Source organism: Heterodontus francisci, chromosome 18, assembly GCF_036365525.1.
Source record: "Heterodontus francisci isolate sHetFra1 chromosome 18, sHetFra1.hap1, whole genome shotgun sequence".
Taxonomy (NCBI): Eukaryota; Metazoa; Chordata; class Chondrichthyes; order Heterodontiformes; family Heterodontidae; genus Heterodontus; species Heterodontus francisci.
Genome location: NC_090388.1, coordinates 56,718,551 through 56,741,090, shown reverse-complemented (window position 1 = coordinate 56,741,090; position 22,540 = coordinate 56,718,551). Strand labels below are relative to the sequence as shown.

At 41.6% G+C, this 22,540-nt stretch overlaps 1 protein-coding gene across 3 annotated transcripts in view; it reads right to left on the bottom strand.

Moving 5' to 3' along the window:
- The window catches only part of rad52 (RAD52 homolog, DNA repair protein), a 40,093-nt gene that overhangs the window by 3,072 nt on the left and 14,481 nt on the right, over positions 1-22,540 (bottom strand). For 2 of the 3 annotated variants that reach the window (XM_068050780.1, XM_068050778.1), the window contains 8 exons: positions 20,982-21,075; positions 20,088-20,155; positions 19,834-19,952; positions 18,780-18,855; positions 15,758-15,954; positions 11,922-12,106; positions 9,245-9,331; positions 2,173-2,373 (listed from right to left, as the gene is read on the bottom strand). In XM_068050780.1, the coding sequence (XP_067906881.1) occupies positions 2,173-2,373; positions 9,245-9,331; positions 11,922-12,106; positions 15,758-15,954; positions 18,780-18,855; positions 19,834-19,952; positions 20,088-20,155; positions 20,982-21,075 (1,027 nt within the window). The remainder of the gene's footprint in view (positions 1-2,172; positions 2,374-9,244; positions 9,332-11,921; positions 12,107-15,757; positions 15,955-18,779; positions 18,856-19,833; positions 19,953-20,087; positions 20,156-20,981; positions 21,076-22,540) is intronic. The other variant, XM_068050779.1, reaches the window with a different exon arrangement.

Here is a 22,540-nt window from a genome sequence, read left to right as displayed (position 1 = left end):
CAAGATTATTACAGGTTTACATAAGATAGACAAGGAAAAACTATTCCCATTAACAAATGGTACAACAACTAGGGACACAGATTGAAAGTTTTGGGCAAAAGATGCAGGGGGAATTTGAGGAAGCGCTTTTTTTTTTTATACACAGGTGATAATGACCTGGAACTCGCTGCCCACAAGGGTGGTGGAAGGAGAGACGATCAATGACCCCTCAATGAAGCTGGATGGCCACCTGACAGAAATAGACTTGCTGGGCTATGGGGATCGAGCCGGGGAGTGGGACTGACTGCATAGCTCTGTGGAGAGCCAGCATGGACTCGATGGCCTTCTGTGCCATAAATAAATGACTATTGGGAAAAAATGTAAAGAATATAAAAATTATTAGGGTCATGGGCATGCTACCTACTCAGTTAGGGAATGTTGACTTGCAAACTGTATGGAAAGCAAACCATAAATAGAGACAAAAATAAAATTAAAATGGGTGTCAATTTTTTTAAAAAAGACATCCATTCCATTCATTACCAATGGCAGCAGGATCCAGAACCAGATGACACCAATTTAAGATGATTGGCAAAAAAAAAAGCAACGACATGAGAAAAAGCTTTTTTAATGAGTGTGCGTTTGGGATTTGAATACACTACCTGAGAGTGCAGTGGAGGCAGATTCAATTGAGACCTTCAAAAGAGAACTGGATACTTATCTGAAGAGAAAAAAATTGCAGGGCTACAGGGAAAAGGCAGGGAAGTGGGACCAGGTGATTTGCTCTTGGTGAGCTGGCACAGATACAACAGGCTGAATAGTGCCGTAACCATTCTATAATACCATGATTGCAATACTAATCCAGAAAGAACTTAGCATCGACTATTTGTACTTGCAAAATGCTGGATAAACAGAATTTGCATTAATGAATGACCAAGTAAACTTTGGGTTGCAACACTATTTGGCATTCTACCTCATGTATGAGCTTTGAGCTGCACACTCCGGGCTGGATTTTGTTTTCCTGGTGGCTGGCATAAAAAATGGCAGCCAACACCACCGCAATCTTGAACCCAACGGCTCATTAGAATATGCAGGGGGGCAGCCTTGGTGACGACATGAACGACGTCAACTGTCTCTGTGCAGGTGCCATTTTTAAAGGGCTGCAAGTCCCGTGTAGAGAATGCAGAACTGCTCCCTCTCACTACACCGAAAATAAATATTTGCACCCCTCCTACCACACTAAAATTGCAGCGTTAACACCTTCTCCCCACCTCAACTTCACAAAGTGCACACATCACCCCATTTCTCCCACCCGAGGTTGGGAAGGGGGGGAACCCAGCATTTGTCGATTAGTTAATCGACAAATGTTGGGTTCCCCCCCTTCCCAACCTCGGTGGCGCTAGCTTTCCCTGGACGGGAAAGTGAAGGCGTGTGTGTTCCGGTCGCGCTGAAGATTTATTTATTTATTTTTTTATTTAGAGATACAGCACTGAAACAGGCCCTTCGGCCCACCGAGTCTGTGCCGACCATCAACCACCCATTTATACTAATCCTACACTAATCCCATATTCCTACCACATCCCCACCTTCTCTATATTCCCCTACCATCTACCTATACTAGGGGCAATTTATAATGGCCAATTTACCTATCAATCTGCAAGTCTTTGGCTGTGGGAGGAAACCGGAGCACCCGGCGAAAACCCACGCGGTTCACAGGGAGAACTTGCAAACTCCGCACAGGCAGTACCCAGAATTGAACCCGGGTCGCTGGAGCTGTGAGGCTGCGGTGCTAACCACCGTGTCACTGTGCCGCCCTAAGATCTGGAACACTATGGATTTTAATTCATGCAAACATCTGAGTTAAACATTTAAAGTCAGGTCCTGTCGTAGAGCGGCGGAGGGCCCGCCCTCTCCCCCCCCCCCCCCCCACTGGGAAGATCAGGCCTGGCAATCATGACATCGGGTTCCATGGCGTGCTGCTGCCACTCAGATCTTTTGGTTCCTTAGCATGATGCAGCCTTGCTACCCATTGTCAGCAATTTCCTCCCTTGATGATTTCTGCATATTGAACCACCTATTTATTTTAATGCAAGTACCTTTGGTTGAGTCGGATGCTTCAACTTTGAGGCAAGCAGAATTGTGGTCAACAGTTACAAGTGGCTCTGTGCCATGTCACAGAAATTAACCCATTCTTACTTGCTCTGTGTTGGTATGCATTGTGTGGTTGTTGTACAGATGGTTGTTTAAGAAAATTTATCTTCTGTGGAGTCATACTCCTGGTCATCATGTGGTGCTGGCCTGTGGGAGGTGTAGATGGAGCTTGTTCCTTGTAAGGGGGAGTTGAATTGCTCCCAACACCACCACCATCCAGAGGAATATCCCAGAGTTCAGGATCATCTGTTGGTTCAAAACAAAAAGGTTACACCTTGCTTTTTCCCCCTGGAATTGACTTTACATCACCTCCTGGAGCATAAATCATTACTGACGTTCATAGGAACAAAAAGAAAACACTTCATGCAATGAAAAATCTGCTTCGTTACATTTTACTTTCTCCCACCATCTCCTCGCCTAAGCCCCCTTCTTTGATGTAGTTAATCCCTGCCTCAACTAAGATACAGTAATATGTGACAGAAAACTGGAAACAGTTCTCAGCTTGGACTCTCTGCATCTAACGTGCATCTCTAATCACCACACGAGAGTGCAGTAACCAATACCGTTTTCACAATGCCCTTTGACAACTGAGCTGATGTTGCAAAATATACTGAAAGATCAAATAGCAGTTACTGAATTAGCTAAAATCTCAAGATTCTTTTTTTCCCCACAGACCCAATCAAATTTTCCTCTGACAAACACAATCTACAGCATCTTTCAAATGCTTGAGATCTGCTTTTATTACTTACCCAACATTGAAAGAAATTTGGCTGGTTTACTCTGACAGCCAACTGTATATATCAAGCACTCAGCTTATTGGCACCATTTACAACGAAATTTTCAATTAAATTGGTGGTAAAAGGAGCATCCGTCGCTGACTGCATTGGTAGCTGTTACAGTGACCGGCTGGAAACTTCACTCATTTAAACAGTTTGAGAGTGTTAATACCACGTGCTCTTCAAAATATATGACAAATTAAAATTAGAATTTAACAACTTCTTTTTTTCTTTTGGGCCTCCTTATCTCGAGAGACAATGGATACGCGCCTGGAGGTGGTCAGTGGTTTGTGAAGCAGCGCCTGGAGTGGCTATAAAGGCCAATTCTGGAGTGACAGGCTCTTCCACAGGTGCTGCAGAGAAATTTGTTTGTTGGGGCTGTTGCACAGTTGGCTCTCCCCTTGCGCCTCTGTCTTTTTTCCTGCCAACTACTAAGTCTCTTCGACTCGCCACAATTTAGCCCTGTCTTTATGGCTGCCCGCCAGCTCTGGCGAATGCTGGCAACTGACTCCCACGACTTGTGATCAATGTCACACGATTTCATGTCGCGTTTGCAGACGTCTTTATAACGGAGACATGGACGGCCGGTGGGTCTGATACCAGTGGCGAGCTCGCTGTACAATGTGTCTTTGGGGATCCTGCCATCTTCCATGCGGCTCACATGGCCAAGCCATCTCAAGCGCCGCTGACTCAGTAGTGTGTATAAGCTGGGGATGTTGGCCGCTTCAAGGACTTCTGTGTTGGAGATATAGTCCTGCCACCTGATGCCAAGTATTCTCCGAAGGCAGCGAAGATGGAATGAATTGAGACGTCGCTCTTGGCTGGCATACGTTGTCCAGGCCTCGCTGCCGTAGAGCAAGGTACTGAGGACACAGGCCTGATACACTCGGACTTTTGTGTTCCGTGTCAGTGCGCCATTTTCCCACACTCTCTTGGCCAGTCTGGACATAGCAGTGGAAGCCTTACCCATGCGCTTGTTGATTTCTGCATCTAGAGACAGGTTACTGGTGATAGTTGAGCCTAGGTAGGTGAACTCTTGAACCACTTCCAGAGCGTGGTCGCCAATATTGATGGATGGAGCATTTCTGACATCCTGCCCCATGATGTTCGTTTTCTTGAGGCTGATGGTTAGGCCAAATTCATTGCAGGCAGACGCAAACCTGTCGATGAGACTCTGCAGGCATTCTTCAGTGTGAGATGTTAAAGCAGCATCGTCAGCAAAGAGGAGTTCTCTGATGAGGACTTTCCGTACTTTGGACTTCGCTCTTAGACGGGCAAGGTTGAACAACCTGCCCCCTGATCTTGTGTGGAGGAAAATTCCTTCTTCAGAGGATTTGAACGCATGTGAAAGCAGCAGGGAGAAGAAAATCCCAAAAAGTGTGGGTGCGAGAACACAGCCCTGTTTCACACCACTCAGGATAGGAAAGGGCTCTGATGAGGAGCCACCATGTTGAATTGTGCCTTTCATATTGTCATGGAATGAGGTGATGATACTTAGTAGCTTTGGTGGACATCCGATCTTTTCTAGTAGTCTGAAGAGACCACGTCTGCTGACGAGGTCAAAGGCTTTGGTGAGATCAATGAAAGCAATGTAGAGGGGCATCTGTTGTTCACGGCATTTCTCCTGTATCTGACGAAGGGAGAACAGCATGTCAATAGTCGATCTCTCTGCACGAAAGCCACACTGTGCCTCAGGGTAGACGCGCTCGGCCAGCTTCTGGAGCCTGTTCAGAGCGACTCGAGCAAAGACTTTCCCCACGGTAGTTGTTGCAGTCACCGCGGTCACCTTTGTTTTTATAGAGGGTGATGATGTTGACATCGCGCATGTCCTGGGGTACTGCTCCCTCGTCCCAGCACAGGCATAGCAGTTCATGTAGTGCTGAGAGTATAGCAGGCTTGGCACTCTTGATTATTTCAGGGGTAATGCTGTCCTTCCCAGGGGCTTTTCCGCTGGCTAGGGAATCAATGGCATCACTGAGTTCCGATTTGGTTAACAACTTAATACCCATCATCCAATCCAGATCGGTCCCTTACACTAGCCTACCTGGCTAAACTTGCTATAATACAGCCCTTGCCCTAGCCCTGAATTCACATCTTTCTCTAGTTTCTCTCCTATCGCCCCTCATACTTTCTCTGATCTCATGAGACCCACCTCCTGGTCCCTCGATCCTATTCCCACGAAACTGCTGATCCTGGTTCCTTTTTTAGTCGATATTGTTAACAGTTATTTCTTCAGGTGCTGCGTCTTTCTTTTAAATCTGCCACAATCACCACTCCCTTCAAAAAACCAACTCTGGACATCGCTGCCTTTGCAAACTACCATCCCACCTCCCTTTCCTTTCCAAAGTCCTTGAACGTGCTGTCGCCTTCCAATTCCATTACCATCATTCCCGGAACAATCAGGTTTCTGCCCCACTACAAAAACGAAACACTCCTCAAAGTCACAACTGACATCCCAAGCGACTATGAAAAAGATAAATTTTTTCCTCTTCGTCCTGTCTGCAGCCTTTGAAAAGAATGACCACATCATCGTCCTCCAACGTTTCTCCACTGTCGTCGAGCTGGATGGGAGTGCTCTCACTTGATTCCATTCTTATCTATCTAATCGTAGCTACAGAATCACTTGCAATGGCTTCTCCTCCTACTCCTGCACCGTTACCTCTAGTGTACCCAAATGATCTATCCTTGGCCCCCTGCTATTTCTCATCTACATGCTGCCCCTTGGTGAGATCATCTGAAAGCACAGCGTTAGTTTTCACATATATGCTCACGACACTCAACGCTATCTCACCACCACTTCTCTCGACTCCTCCACTGTTGCTAAATTACCAGATTGTTTATCCAACATCCAGTACTGGATGAGCAGAAATTTCCTTCAGTTAAATATTGGGAAGACTGAAGTCATTGTTTACAGTCCCGTTCCAAACTGTTCCCTAGCTACCGACTCCATCCCTCTCCCAGGGAACAGTCTGAGATTAAGCCAGTCTGTTCACAACCTTGATGTCACATTTGACCCTGTGATGAGCTTCCAACCTCATACTTATGTCAGCACTAAGATCACCTATTTCCACCTCTAACACTGCCTGACTTTGGCCAAGTCTCAGCTCATTTGCTGCTGAAACTCTCATTCATGCCATAGTTTCCTCTAGGTTTGACGATTCCAACACACTCCTGGCTGGTCTCCCACATTCTACCCTCTAAATTTGAGGTCATCCAAAACTCTGCTGCCTGTGTCTTAACTCACACTAAGTCCCATTCCCATGTCTTGATTTTAAAATTCTCATCCTTGTTTCCAAACCTCTCCATGGCCTCGCCCCTCCCTACCGCTAATCTCCTCTTGCCCCACAACCCTCCAAGATATCTGTGCTCCTCTAATTCTAGCCTTTCGAGCATCCCTGATTTTAAACACTCCACCATTGGTGGCTGCGCCTTCAGTTGCCTCGGCCCCAAGCTCTTGAATACACTATCTACACTTCGCTGCCTCGCTTTCCTCCCTTAATAAACTCCTTAAAACCTACCTCTTTGACCAAGCTTTTGGTCATCTGACCGAATAGTTCCTTCTGTGTCATAATTTGTTCTATAATACTCCTGTGATGTGCCTTGGGACGCTATATTACGTTAAAGACACTTTACAAATACAAGTTATGATCAGTGTATCCTTTGATTTGGCATCATGGGAGATCTGCTAGTATAATAAAAATCTTATGTCTCGCATGAAGAACGAGTAACAAGTTACAATCAATTCTCACGAACTAACTTCAGAACCCTCCTTGTCAACAAGAATAATAATAAAAATATACCACTCTCTCGATCATGGATACAATTAACTTTTCCTGGTCAGCCTTCTGTTTCTGACTGGCTTTGGGCTTAAGATGAGCAAGGTTGACTAGACTTCCACCACAGATATAATTTAGATCTATCATTGTGTAATGAGAGAGGGTTACTTTGTAATTTCATAGTAAAAAGGTCCCTTGGGAAAAAGTGATGATACAAATGAATTCCATATTAAGTTTCAGAGCCACATACTCCAGTCCCAAACAAGAATTTTAAACTTAAACATAGCCAATTACATAGCTGTGAGGGGAGAGCTGGCTGAGGTTGTCTGGGTAATTAGACTGAAAGGTCTGTCAGTAAATTAACAGTGAGAAACGTCTAAAGAAATTATTCAAAATTTTCATAAAAAGACACTATTAAAAAAACAAAAACTCAGCTAGAAAGATCCATCTGTGGTTTACTACGGAAATTAAGGATAGTATTAGATTAAAAGAGGCTTATGAAAAATAGTAGTAAGCCTGAGGATTGGGAGTTTTTTTTTTTAGAAACCAGCAAAGGGTGACCAAAATGTTGCTAAAAAAGGAACAAAAGAGAGTAAACTAGGCAGGAATATAAAAATAGAATGAAAGAGCTTTTACAAGTATATAAAAAGTAGAAGTAGCTGTAAACATTGGTCCCTTAGATGCAGAGACAGGAGAAATTATCATAGGAAATAAGGAAATGGCAGAGACCTTGAACAAATATTGTGCAAGTGTCTTTCACATAGAAGACACAAATTACATACCAGAAACAGAGGGTAACCAAGGAGGGGCGAACAGTGAGGAATTTAAAGTAATTACCAGCAGAGAAAAAGTATTGAACAAACTTAAGGAACTAAAAAGCTGACAAATCCCCAGGAGCTGATGGCCTGCATCCAAGGGTTCTAAAAGTGGTAGTTGCAGAGATAGTGGATGCACTGGTTGTGATTTTCCAAAATTCCCTCAATTCTAGAACAGTGCCAGCGAATTGGAAGTTAACAAATATAACACCGTTATTCAAGAAAGGAGGGAGAGAGAAAACAGAGAACTACAGACCAGTTAGTCTCACATCAGTCATTGGGAAAATGTTGGAATCTATTAAGGAAGTCTTAATGCACTTAAAAAAAAATCGTAGTTTGATCCAACAAAGTCAACATGGTTTTACGAAAGGGAAATCAGTTTGACAAATTTTATTAGAGTTTTTTTGAGGATGTAACCAGTAGGGTAGATAAAGGAGAGTTTAGTAGATGTAGCATGTTTGGATTTCCAAAAGGCATTCGATAAGGCACCACATAAAAAGCTAATACACAAGATAAGGGCTCATGGAGTTGGGGGTAATATATTAGCAAGGATAGAGGATTGGATAATGGACAGCAAGCAGAGTGTAGAGGTAAACAGGGCATTTTCAAGTAAGCAGCTGTGACTAGTAGATTGCCGCAAGGATCAGTGCTAGGGCCTCAGCTATTTACAGTCTAAATTAATGATTTTGACAAAGAGACCGAGAGTAATGTATCCAAGTTTGCTGGCGATACAAACAAAGCTAGGCGGAAATGTATCCTGGGAGGAGGACAAAGAGATATAGACAGGTTAAGTGAGTGGGTAACATGGTGGCAGATGGAGTCTAATGTGGGGAAGTATCAGGTTATTCACTTTGGTACCAAGAATAGAAAAGGATTTTTTTTTTTTTAAAAGGCGTGAAACTTGTAAATCTTAATGCTGAGAAAGACTTTGGCATCCTTGTGCAAGGAACACAAAGTTAGCATGGAGCTACCAGAAACAATTTGGAAGGCAAATTTTATGTAGGCCTTTATTGCAAGGGGACTGGAGTTCCAAGATTAAGGAAGTCTTGCTACAATTGTACAGGGCTTTGATGACATCACACTCAGAATGTTGTGCAGAGTTTTGGTCTCCATATTTAAGGAAGGATATACTTGCCTTGGTGGCAGTACAGGCAAGGTTCACTAGATTGATTCCTGGGATGAGAGGGTTGTCCTATGATGAAAGGCTCAGTAAATTGTGCCTATACTCTTTATAATTTAGAAGAACGAGAGGTGATATTGAAATATACAAGATTCTCAAGGGGTTGACAGGGTCGACACTGAGAGGTTGTTTCCCCTGGCTGGGGAATCTAGAACACGGGGACAGACTCAGGGTAAGGGATCGATCATTTAGGACCTAGATGAGGAAAGATTTCTTCATGCTGAGGGTTGTGAATCCTGGAACTCTACCTCAGAAGGTTGTGGACACTCCATTGCTGAATATATTCAAGGCCGAGATAGACAGATTTTTGATCTCTCTGTGAATCAAGAGATATGGGGAGCAGGCGTGAAAGCGGAGTTGAGGCAGAAGATTGGCCATGGACACCTGACATGGGAAGTCTCCAACTGGCTTCTGACAAATGGTTAGCCTTTGATTTCTCAGAGCAGACATACCTTTATAGTTTAAGGCTTCTGAATAGAAATACCTCTTAAAAATTATGTTTCCCTTTAATTTTTCTCAATAAAAGGAAAAGGCCACTGTACTGATGAAAAGCATTGAATCAAAACCTACCAGCCAGGAACTTGTCTTCAGCAATGTATACCTCAGAGCTGACTGGTGTGCTGTGATTAACCTGTGGTGTTGATTTAGACTTCCCAGCTGCCAGCATAAGTAGGGGAAAAGCAATTTAAGTTAAATCAGTATGTGCAAGTAAATAAAAACATTAAAAGACAAATGTTATTTTCAGAGAAGCATTAGAGGGACACAAATAGAGGAAATCATAGAATGTGGGAAAATAATTCATGGTAGTGATTCCCCACACAGTTAATTCCTCATCTCCAAAGAACCACCATTGGAAAATCCTGCACTATAAAATTTTGTACATATTTTTACTGGTCTTCAGTTTAAATATAGAAATAATTCAAGGATTCCATCATTGTAGAGGCTTGTTGTGGGCAAGCCCACCGGTTTGCTATATTAATGGGACATAATTGCAAGAGTGATCCTAAAAATCTGACAAAAGTTTGGCATCCTATGCAATAAAGGAACTTGATTTTTTCAGTAATCCTTTAAAGAATCCTGGATTCTGAGCAACCCCATAACCTCATGAAAGTAAAGCTCAAATCACAGGCCCTTGGTCTTCATAGATCAGGTACAATGCTAATTGCTTTGCAAAGCTTGCATCTCAGGCAGTGATGCAGATGGTGTCTAGAGGTTTGTAGGCTCGTACATCATGCTCTCCCTAAGATGTACTGTACTTGGGCTGGGGGTGGGGGGAAGAGGGGAGAGAAAGGAAAGAGGAGAAATGGTAACAAAATACATTAAACAATGAAATATTGCTTGCATTGTAGAAACACAATTTTTTTAAACTTTTAAAAAATGTTGTAAATAAGGCTTTTGAATGCAACATATATGAAAACATAAACTTTAAAGCCTGACTGCATAGATTTAATGTGCAGCCAGGATTTCCAAGATCAAGGAAGAGTTTTTTTTCTATTTTATATAGCTGATATTTGGAGGGGGTCAAGGAGGGTAGGGTAGGTAGATTAATCTAATATACAGTAAAACCAGAGTTGATTGTTAATCTTAAAATTAATGCTACTTACAAGCATGTCACTCCCATTAATTCTAAACTATGGAGAATATCAAGAAATCTCAAATGATCTCATGCCCACTAAGTAAATTATGCTTTTGTACAGGTTATGATTCTCTCTCATTTGACCTTTGCTAATGATTTTTTAAAAATCATACATCCCATTTATATATATATATATATATATATATATATATATGACAAGACAACCCCTGGTCAACATCATCATTTTATGTTTGGTAGAAAATTCTGGAACATTTCATTGCAGTGCTCATTCTCTGTCCAGAGCCCTCCAATCAGACTTCCAACTCATTCAACACTGAAACAGAACTTGTCAGTCATTGCTATCTTGTGCCTGTGAATATAGATCACTGTTTCTTCTTCTCTCTGCACCTTATTTACTGCTTTATCACTATCAAGCACTCCATCCTTCATGAACATCTCTTCTGCACCATTCAGCTAAGTGACAGAGCTCTCTCCTGATTTCACTCATACCTGTTGCAATAGACACTACAATCTGTCAAATGAATTCTTCTCCCCTGCAGTCAACTTTAAGCACCCTAATGTTGTAGTCTCTTCATTTATGCGCTACCCCTTGGTGATGGTATCCAGAAGTATGATGTCAGCTTTCACATTTATGCTGACGACACCCAACTCCATTTAACAGCTCCCTAACTGACCCAACTATGTTGCAACCCAATTGACTATAAAATACCTGGATGAGCCAAAATTTCTTCGGTCATAATGCAGGCAAAGTCGAAACCACCACCTTCAAGTCCCACAAACACCTCTTTGTCTCCAGCCTGGACTCCATCTCCCTCCTCAGGTTTAACAAAGAACCTCAGTGTACTGCTCAACCCCACGATCAGCTTCCTTCTCTATATCTGATCTGTCACTAAGGTTGCTTTTAAAAAAAAATAACTGTTCTTGGAACATGGGCAATGCTTTGTTGCCCATGAAGCATGAAGAGCCAACCACATGGTGTGGATTTGAGTCATATGTTAGTCAGATCAGGTAAGAGTGGCAAGTTTCCTTCCCTGAAGGACAATGAACCATTTGGTTTTTTACAACAAACCAACAGATTTCATGGTCATTTTATCTGCTGCCAGCTCACAAGTTAACAAATGCTCTTCACTGAATTCAATTTCCCCATTCCCTTCCGCCAACATCAATGGGTGCTCACTGCAAATTCCTACCTTGCATTTCTACCTTGCCATTAAGAACCTCAAGAACCCCCTTTGACCATCTTGGTATATTCCTTCCTCCTCCACCAATTATCCACTTCGTCGTAAAGTGCTCTGATATATAACTCTGTATCCGATGAGCATTATAGAAATCTAAGTTGCTGTGTTACTTACAGGGCAAATAATTTCACATTGTTAAATCATATGGTAATGGTACAATATCAAATTTGTTTCACCTAATTGATTATAACTCAGATTAAAAATCGTTCACAATAATTTTTCAGGTACACTTCTGTTTCAAATTAGAATGATTTGTTATTTACTTTATTTTGAACGTATAGTTGAAATTTGAGGTAGTTACTTGACATTAATACACAGGACAGTTTTGAGTTTTTTTAAATTTAAAAAACCTAAAAGCAGCTTCTGACAGTTTCGATGGATGTACTTTTTGCACAGGTGGAATTTAAAGTACCTGGGTGGTTTCTTGCTTGTATTTCAGTGGAACTACCAGTGTTCTGTGGCTGTGTCTTGACTTTCTTTGCCATCTGTTCTCTGAACTGTTGTTGGAGTTGCTTCTGTCGAAGTTTCCGTCGGTATGTGGGATCCAACTCCTGTTCCTTTGGCAGGGTAGTCAGGTCAGTGCTGTAATCCGTACTTCTGTGTAAATAGAGAGTCCATACAATTAGTTTCTTCAGATACTCCTCCTCTTCCCTCCCCAACAATCCAAGGATAGATATAGTCCATTTTTCTCACAGGCTCATCAAGAGAGAAGCTATTTTTCCATTTATGCCATTTTAAACTGATTGGTAAGGTGGTGTGCAACAGTGGTTCTAATATGTGGAATCCAGTTCCTATTCTTGTGGCAGGGTAATTTCGTTAGTGCTTTAATTTGTATTGCAACAACAATCTTTCTGATTTTACCCTTCTGCATTGAAGTGCCTGGTCAATGTGTGGATATCATGAAACCTGCAAAAGAGAGTGCCAAACATGCATGTTGCCAATCTACCACTGTGCGGAGGTACTTGACTGTATTCCTGGTCTATCTCTGTACTTTTTTTTATATCAGAAATCTAGGACTGATCATAGAACTATACAACATAGAAAGATTACACTGATATTGACATCTAAATATCAGCTAATTATGTATTTTCTTTAGCTAAATAAATTGAAAAATATCCAAGGATAATGAATAGGATGATGCAACAAAAAGGAGTGCATAATGCAGTTAGTTAGCCGACTATTTGAAAATCAATATAGGAATGTATCAGTTTGAAACTCTTAAATGATTTTTAAAAAAAATTGGTTTGAATTTCCAAACAGTTTAATCAGGCTTCCAGAGTGGGAAAAGTAGTGTGTATTAACTTAGTTCCGAATATTACAATCTTATTTTGCACACTCAAATTAGAAGAATGTCTACCATAAATATGTAACTATTTTATATGACCCTTAGTAGTTTATCTTTCGTAAAATAAGCTTGAAACCTTAAACTTTGAGATCTGATGTGATGTTCTAAGACTTTCAAAGACTGAAGTGAGATCTTGTGCAGTAAAGCCTGGCTACTTGACCCGAACCTGACTACATGTGTCGGGTTCGGGTCGGGGCGGGTCTGTGTTCTGCATCCAGCATTCGGGTTCAGGTCGGGCTGGACTGTACTGTTTCATATTGTTTTCATTTTAATCTACATTTAATCTAATATGTTTGTTATTTTCGGGTCCGTTCGGGCATTTAAAAAAATTAAAGGACTTGAGCCCGGGTCGGGTTTTAATTTTATACCCGAGCCAGGCTTTGTTGTGGAGGCATAGTCCAATAGCTAAAAATTAACAGATAGGGTTTGCTGTTTCGTCCCCAGTATGTTATCAAAGGTTTACCAAAACCTCAAGAATATGATTGTACTCTCGAAGTTATCAGTTGTTGGGACTTGCCCATAAAAGTTATGGAACATAGGGATCTAACTATACAACAGATCATTTGGGTCAATAGATCTGTCATTGTTTATGCTCCACTCTCCTTACTGCATCTCACCCTAACAACGTATTCTTCTATCCCTTTCCCCCTCATCTATCTATCTAGCTTCCTCATATATGACAAAGTAATCCATAGCAAGGTGGATAGAACATACCCAAGGCATTATACAAGGCAATATTAGAGGATAAGTAGACTGCACAATCACACTATTGTAGAAAAGTTATCAAGAGAGGTAAAATGTTATTAAACAGATCTTCTCACACTTTGTTCTCTCAAGAAATTTCATAAGGGGACAATTAAACTGGGCTAGCACCAGAAAACAAGCATCATAGATTGTCAAAAACCTCATGTCGTTCAGGAAGGGAATCCTTTTACCTTATGAAGTAACAGCGCAAAGTATAACCAAGTTCAATAGTAAGGGAAGATAATCAAACAGTAAAGCCAAGTGATCAAACCTGGTTCAATGGAGAGCGTAGAAGGCTGTCTCACACCGTAGAACAAAGTATCAAACCAGTGAAGCTACGACACAGGGTTAGCTACATGCTAAACACCAAAAGAAATATGATCTGAACTAGCAGAAACCCGCAAAACATGCGCGATCAAATTAGTATATTTATTGCAATAGTACTTCTTTAAACACAGTATTTCTAGTTATTCTTCGCACTTTGGACAAAGCTACATACAGCTGTCCATATGTAAGAACAGACCGAGGAATATAAATACAAGTTTGTCAAGAGAATGGCCTTGTGACTTGTTTATAGTCATAGAATATGAAAGTTTAATTGGGAACTGTTTTCTCCCGAGTTGAAAAGAACGCAAGAAATATGAGCTGGAGTAGGCCATTTGGCCCCTCAAGCTTGCTCTGCCATTCAATAAGATCATGGCTGATCTGATTGTGGCCTCAACTCCACTTTCCTGCCTGCACTCCCCCGTAACCCTTTACTCCCTTCTAGAATACAAAGCTGTCCAGCTCAGCCTTGAATATATTCAATAACTCAGCCTCCACTGCTCTCTGGGGTAGAGAATGCCAAAGAAACCCTCAGAAGAAATACCTCTATCTCCATCTTAAATGGGAAACCCCTTATTTTGAAACTGTGTCCTTTAGTTCTAGGTTCCCCCATGAGAGGAAACATCCTCTCAGATCTTATACGTTTCAATAAGATCATCTCTCATTCTTCTAAACTCCGATAGGCATAGGCCCAACTTGCTCAATCTTTCCTTATAAGGCAACCCCTTCATCCACAGAATCAACCTAGTGAACCTTCTCTGAATTACCCCCAATGCAAGTATATCCCTCCTTAAGTAAGGAGGCCAAAACTGTACTCAGTTATCTAGGTGTGGTCTCACCAACGCCCTGTACAATTGTAGCAAGACTTCCCCACTTTTATACTCCACCCCCCTTGCAATAAAGGCCAACATTCCATTTGCCTTCCTAATTACTTGCTGTACCTGCATGCTAACATTTTCGTGATTCATGTGCGAGGACACCCAGATCCCTCCATACTGCAGCAAGTAGTAGTCTCTTTCCATCTAAATAATATTCTGCTTTACTATTCTTGCTGCCAAAGTGGACAATCTCATATTTTTCCACGTTATACTCCATCTGCCAAATTTTTGCCCACTCACTTAACCTATCTATATCCCTTTGCAGACTTTGTGCCGTCCTCGTAACTTGCCTTCCCAACTATTTGTATCAGCAGCAAATGTGGCTACAAAAGGCAGATTAAGATCTCATGGGCTCAAAATTATTCCAGGAGCAGACACTCTATTTCCTTGAAAACTGCCTATTGTAATTTCAGCATCTATCAAAGAAAACAGCTTCTAACTACCAGTCTTGTTTCATGACAAAGCCCTGGTTTAGGATTCAAGTTTTGCAGCAACTTAATAACTACTCCTTCCTTGAGTCTAAGTCTGTGCGGTGGTGTGCCCATTGGAGTTAGACTGTGTAGAAACTGGGTATAGACTGTTAACATCATCTTGGTCTATAGAAACAACGCTGATGTGTTCTTTTAACTCAGCTGACAGCTTTTCTAGAACTTTTTCATTCTAACCTTGTCCGGACAGACAAAACGGATATTGTTATTAATAGATTGTGAAGGAATTCCTGTTTATCACAGTGGATTGATAACCAAGTTACGTCAATGATCTTTGGATCGTAACTAGGCCACCAGAGGTGCGTACCAAGAGAGATTCTAGGATGAGAAGTTCACAGAGTTAGAAAGCTTTCAGCACAGATGTCAATGTATGATCAGATACTTCAATAATAAGACAAGCAATAGAGCACTTATGTTAATCTTAGATTTATTCAATCACTTAATGCTTGAAATTTAAATAAACACCAACCGTGAAAAACTACATATTCCTTCTACCACATCTTCCTTCCTTTCTGCCAACACGCCTTTAACACCTTCGTCTGGGGAATGTGAAGCAGGAGCAGGCAGAGGATGGAATTGAGCCTGTAACATGCTGCTGTATCTGGCTTTCTGAACCATGGGTTCATCATCCCTTCTTTTAGCATCAGTCAACTGAAAATCTGATTGCTAATAAAGAAAAAACATAACAATGTTTGTAAAAAAACACACGTAAAGTAAGTGAATCAGATCTATTTGGCTACAAAACTGTAATTGTTCCTTGAGATGCCAAAGGTCCTTTCTACTTTTGTTCATCTCAATTCCAAGGAAATGTTAGACATAGGCAGCCTTAAATTATTCAGTTGAACTTTCCCTTTCTTAGCAGAAAAATACAACCACAACGCCGGTGCTGGGCCAAAGAATTCCTATATTCTGTCTTGGTCTGTGATCAGTTAATTTCAGATAGGACTCCATTTGAGGTGCCCGTTACTGGCCTCAGAATTTATAAGCCTGGAAGGGTTAAAAAGGCCATTCAAAGATCACAGTTGTGATCGCTACCCAGTGGCCACTAAGTACCTCTATGCGGATTTTGAGACGAGGACAGGACAATGCATAGCTTATATATAGCCCAATAGACTAATAACCTGCTGACACTGTAAATTCAAGTGAAGCACTGATGAGATTGAGGGTGGTTGGTGCCTAGAAATTGGACCCATAGCACAAATCACTGCCTTCAGGACAGAAAAAGACATTGGAAAAAAGTAATTCAGTTTAACGTAATTATGTATAGAGCTTTCTGGTCTAATCTGCTTCATATTCTTTGCAGATAATTGAACAAAATGTTTTACAGCCAAGGGGAATGTTAAAGCAGAACTACTCTACCCATCTGGTTCTTTTCAGAAGGTGGGGGAAAAACATGGCTACATGCAGGCTAAAGTTACACAATGGGGTTGTTATTGCCCTAGACAAGTTAAAATATTTAATGGGGAGCAAGAAATAACTTCATCCAAAATCTAAGCTTATAGAAGACAAGAAAAAGTGGCTTACTGCAAACAAAAAGATCTTTGTCAACATCTTACAACAAACAAGGTGATTAGATTACATCTGCACACTAATAGGGTTAATTAAGGAAAGTCAGCATGGATTTCTTAAGGGAAAATCATATTTAACTAACTTGTTGGAGTTTTTTGAGGAGGTAACAGAGAGGGTTGATGAGGGCAATGCTGTTTATGTGGTGTACATGGACTTTCAAAAGGCATTTGATACAGTGCCACACAACAGACTTGAGAGCAAACTTATAGCTGATGGAATAAAAGGGACAGTAGCAACATGGATACAGAATTGGCTGAATGACGGGAAACAAAGAGTAGTGGTTAACGGATGTTTTTCAGGTTGGAGGAAGGTTTGTAGTGGAGTTCCCCAGGGGTCAGTGTTGGGACCCTTGCTTTTCCTGATATATATTAACGATCTCGACGTGCAGGACACAATTTCAAAGTTTGCAGATGATATGAACCTTGGAAGCATTGTGAACTGTGAGGAGGATAGTGTAGAACTTCAAATGGACATAGATAAGTTGGTGGAATGGGAAGACAGGTGGCAGATGAAGTTCAGTGCACAGAAATGTGAAGTGATTCATTTTGGTAGGAAGAACACGGACAGACAATATAAAATAAAGGCTACAATTCTAAAGTGGGGGGGGGGGAAACGCAGGAGCAGAAGGACCTGGGCGTATATGTGCATAAGTCATTGATGGTGACAGGATAGGTTGGGAGAGCGGTTCATAAAGCATACAGTATCCTGGGCCTTATTAATAGGGGCATAGAGTACAAGAGAAAGGAAATTATGTTGAACTTGTTTGGCACTAGCTCGGCCTCAGCTGGAGTATTGCGTCCAGTTCTGGGCATCACACTTTAGCAAAGACGTGAGGGCATTGGAGAGAGTACAGAAAAGATTCATGAGAATGGTCCCAGGAATGAGGAACTTCAGTTATGAAGATAGATTGGAGAAGTTAGGACTGTTTTCCTTGAAGAGAAAGCCGAGAAGTGACTTGATAGAGATATTCAAAATCACAAGGGGGTCTGGACAGAGTAGATAGAGAGAAATTGCTCCATTCATGAAATGATCGAGAACGAGAGGGCACAGATCTGAAGTATTTGCTAAGAAAAGCAACATGAGGAGAAACTTTTTCATGCAGCAAGAGGTTAAGATCTGGAATGGACTGCCTGGGAGTGTGGTGGAGACAAGTTCAATTGAAGCATTCAAAAGGGAATTAGACTGCTAAATGAAAAGGAAGAATGTGCAGGGTTATGGGGAGAAGGCGGAGGAACGGAACTGAGTGAATGGCTCTTTTAGAGAGCCGGTGTGAACACGATGGACCGAATGGCTTTCTTCTACACTGTAACAGTTCTGCGATTCTTTGAACTATTCAGCTTGTTGAAGGCACTCTATTCCACACAGTATAAGCTGCCCGAGTAAGCTACTCAAGCTGTCACTCCATTTAGTACCCACCACTTACAGCATCCATACTTATCATGGGCAGCCACCTATGTTGGACAAATAGTGTTAAACATTTGCCAATTACAAAGACAGCACTAATCACATATTAAGCATGCCAGCTATTTTGCACTGTTTAACAGGTGCTTGCATCAGTTTGTACTCGTTAATCCCCTGTATTTGTGAAATCGATCCTCTGATTTGGTAACTGGATTCATCAAAGATATCGAAATAGAACTGTGAAGGGGGAAAAGACTGAATTTATAGGCTGCCATTTAAGCTTTAGCATCTGAATACTTTTCTATTTCAGCTGGTCAAGAATATGTTCAGTCAGGTTGAGCAACAAAATTAGGAGGGTTAACAATGAGATTGAAATAAGCAGGCTACTACTATTAAGGTTTAATTGGCCATTGCTTAAAGCAGGCAAATCATGTTATTACCAATGCGCCCGCTATAAGTGGTGGGGACTATGTCACAGAGCAATCCCTTAATTATGGCAATTCTTCCAAACAAATCCTCACCTGTCGGGGGAGTTTATTAACTAATCGCAGATACTCTTTATCCAGAATACAATTACCCAAGACATTGCCAAAGGATCTGAAAAGCAAAATATAATGAAGTGAGTATTCTGCCTTTTACATTGCTTTTGAATCAGTTAGAAACCATTGCTAACTTTCCATTGAATTGCTGTATGCATTTCCCAGCCGTTGTTATTCTATTAATTATTCCACAATCATTTATTCAATCCTGTCCTTGCTCAATATTAGCAATTAACAATAAAAGTAACCCAGGTAAAGTAACACATACAGCAGAGGTCCCAGTAGAATAATTTTGAACTGTTGAGAAATTAGAGACATAGCCATTTACGGCACAGAGAGGCGCCATTCGGCCTGGGTCCATGCTGGCTCTCCACGAAGCTATCTAGTCAGTCTGTTCAACATCTATCCCTCGTCTCACACTCTCCTATCCCCATTACAAAGCTTGATAAATTACTTTAGACAACAGCAGATTGTTTAAGATTTTATGAATCAGCTCCAAATTCATACCTATTCATTACAATGAAACTGTATTCCTAGTTCACATTTGGGTTGATGATAGCATTTTCCTAGATGAGGAGCACACATCTGACCTTCCCCCACAGCATGATTCATTTGTTTTAGGTCAGTACTTAATAGTTCTGACCGTACTTTGTGCCATTTTCTTCTTTTTGTCTCCTCTGAAATTGAACCTGGGACATACTAGTCTGTATGCCATTGAATTACACCAAGTGGGACACTGAGGAACATAGCAAACATTTCTAGCATCACTCATGCATGTATGCATACATTATTGGGGCAGGGGAGGAGAGAAAGGAAAGAGAAAAAAATAATAAAAATTCATGCAACATCTAAGGGAAAAATATCTTCCGCTAGAATGCTTGAATCTAACACGAGTCTGAAAGCCTTCCAATTTCAGAGACAACAAATAGTGGCTTGACTTTAAATAAATATAACTTAAAATATGACTTAATTGGTTAGCTGTTGGAACTCTGGCAATGGTTGCTACATGACACTAAAGAGGCAAGTGGTTAAATACTTGAGAGATCTCTTCAGTCCATCAGTGACTGCTTCCTTCCTGGCCTTCTCCAGTGACAATGCCTTGGATTTCAGTCCCTCACTCACTCCATAACCAACATCTTCATGGAAAGACCCATCCTGATTTTCAAAAACAAAATATGACAATTGCAGTATTACATCCACTATAATTAGCAAAAGATATCAGAACAAGATAGTTAATTTTCCTTCTTCATATCCGTAAAATAGACCCAGAATTTTAACAAACATCTATACCTTGAGTTGGACCTTAATAAATGCACTGACGCCCACATAGAATTTTCCATTAATGAGATCCACAAAATCTGAAACAAAGAAATCAAATAACTAAATTAAAGGAAAAAAAAGACAGGCATTTATATGGCCACTTTCACGACCACTGGATATCCCAAAGCATTTACAGCCAATGAAGTACTTTTGAAGTGTCATCACAGTTGTAATATAGGAAATGTGGCAGCCAATTTGTGCACCGCAAGATCCCACAAACAGCAATGTGATAAAAACCAGATAATTTGTTCTTCTGATGTTGATTGAGGAATAAATATTAGCCAGGACACCAGGGATAACTTCCTTGCTCTTCTTTGAAACAGTGTCATGGGATCCTTTACGTCCACTTGAGAGCGCAGATGGGGCCATGGTTTAACATCTCATCCGAAGGACGGTACCTCTGACAGTGCAGCACTCCCTCAAGTACTGCACTGGCCTGCCAGCCCAGATTGTTGTGCTCAAGTCCTGGAGTGGGACTTGAACCCACAACTTTCTGACTCAGAGGCGAGGGTGCAATCAAATTAGTCACGGATGACTTTAAAGCACAATTTTAAAGTAGTGGTGGCTATTTCAGTTACATCCACAGACTTAGACTGGTTTTAACCATGTCAATATTTTAAATGTTCACTGGATTTTGTGTTGCATTTCTCTGGAGAAATCTGAACCCGATGTCGGACTTAGCAAACTTGTAATTAGGTTCCAGGTTTGAACTCTAGCTGGTTAATCCATCCATTAACTTTATTAGGAACATCATCAAGTCACTGCCACAATCAATTCTGTTATTAACAAACCCCTGAAATTAATAATCCTTCATTTCCAAACAACCATTTTGCTAAGAACTAAAACAAAACCACTTGTACTTACCAACATTTTGTTGTGTGATAGAATGGGACCATCCATTATATCCAAAGAGTTCATTAGCTAGGTTGACAATCCTGTGACCCTCAATGTAGCAGACCTGACAACGTAGCAATCAGGATAAATTGAGTGAATTAGTGGCAATTGGGAAAATGTTTACATATAACTTGCATAGGAGTCAGACAGACCACAAGTGGATGAAGGTTTTTTTTTCCTCTCAAGCTGCTGCAGGGGATAGGTTGCTTCAAGAAGCAGGTGAAGGAGCAAGGTTGCATGGACAATGATCAGCCTGAAGTTCTTCTTTTAGGTTGCTGTGGGGGAATAAGGTGGTTCATTGGGCAGGGCATAGAAAGGCAATGGTGATGTGGTATGGGGACAGAGATGCTCAAGGTATGGACAATGCAAATAAAAGGAGATGTTATAGTAGCAATAAAGCTTATACACACTACTGAGTCAGCGGCGCTTGAGATGGCTTGGCCATGTGAGCCACATGGAAGAGGGCAGGATCCCCAAAGACACATTGTACAGCGAGCTCGCCACTGGTATCAGACCCACCGGCCTTCCATGTCTCCGCTTTAAAGACGTCTGCAAACGCGACATGAAGTCCTGCGACATTGATCACAAGTCGTGGGAGTCAGTTGCCAGCGTTCGCCAGAGCTGGCGGGCAGCCATAAAGGCAGGGCTAAAGTGTGGCGAGTCGAAGAGACTTAGCAGTTGGCAGGAAAAAAGACAGAGGTGCAAGGGGAGAGCCAACTGTGTAACAGCCCCGACAAACAAATTTTTCTGCAGCACCTGTGGAAGAGCCCGTCACTCTAGAATTGGCCTTTATAGCCACTCCAGGTGCTGCTCCACACACCACTGACCACCTCCAGGGGCTTACCCATTGTCTCTCGAGATAAGGAGGCCAAAGAAGAAGAAGAAAGAGAAATAGGGTTCTGAGGCCGATCTGTAACATGACAGATTAGATCCAGATTTCGTACAGCGAGTATGAGTGTGGCATATAGGTTGTGGGAAAAGTAGGTGATCGACATGGAGTTGGTGAGGGAAATGACAGAAAGCCTCTGGCTGCTTGGGCAAATAAAAGGACAGATGGGTAGGGCTGGCGTTTTTGGGGTAATGATGGGGTATAATGTACAGAGGTGAGTGGTTACAGAGGTGGAGATAGCAAAAGTGTGTGTGGGGTTGGCCTTAGGGAGGGTAAGGTGGAAAAATGGAATGTGACGAGAGGTGAAGTGAAGTAGGTTCTGTCTGCTCATCCAGAAGTGGAAATATTCAGCGCCAAGGGGATGAATAGAGGGATAGGACATGACAGTGCAAGGGAACTAGCACTGAGGTAGGATTCAGGACATCTTGGCCTTAAGGAACAAATGTTGAGTTAATGGTTGCAGTTAGAATCATAGAATCTTATAGCACAGAAGGAGGCCATTTGGCCCATCATCCCTGTACTGGCTGTTTTGAAAGAGCGGTCTAATTTTGTCCTACACTTCACCTTTTCATCCCCATAATCCTGCAAAATCTTCAAGTACACGTCTAATTGTATTTTGAAAGTTTCTATTGAATATGAT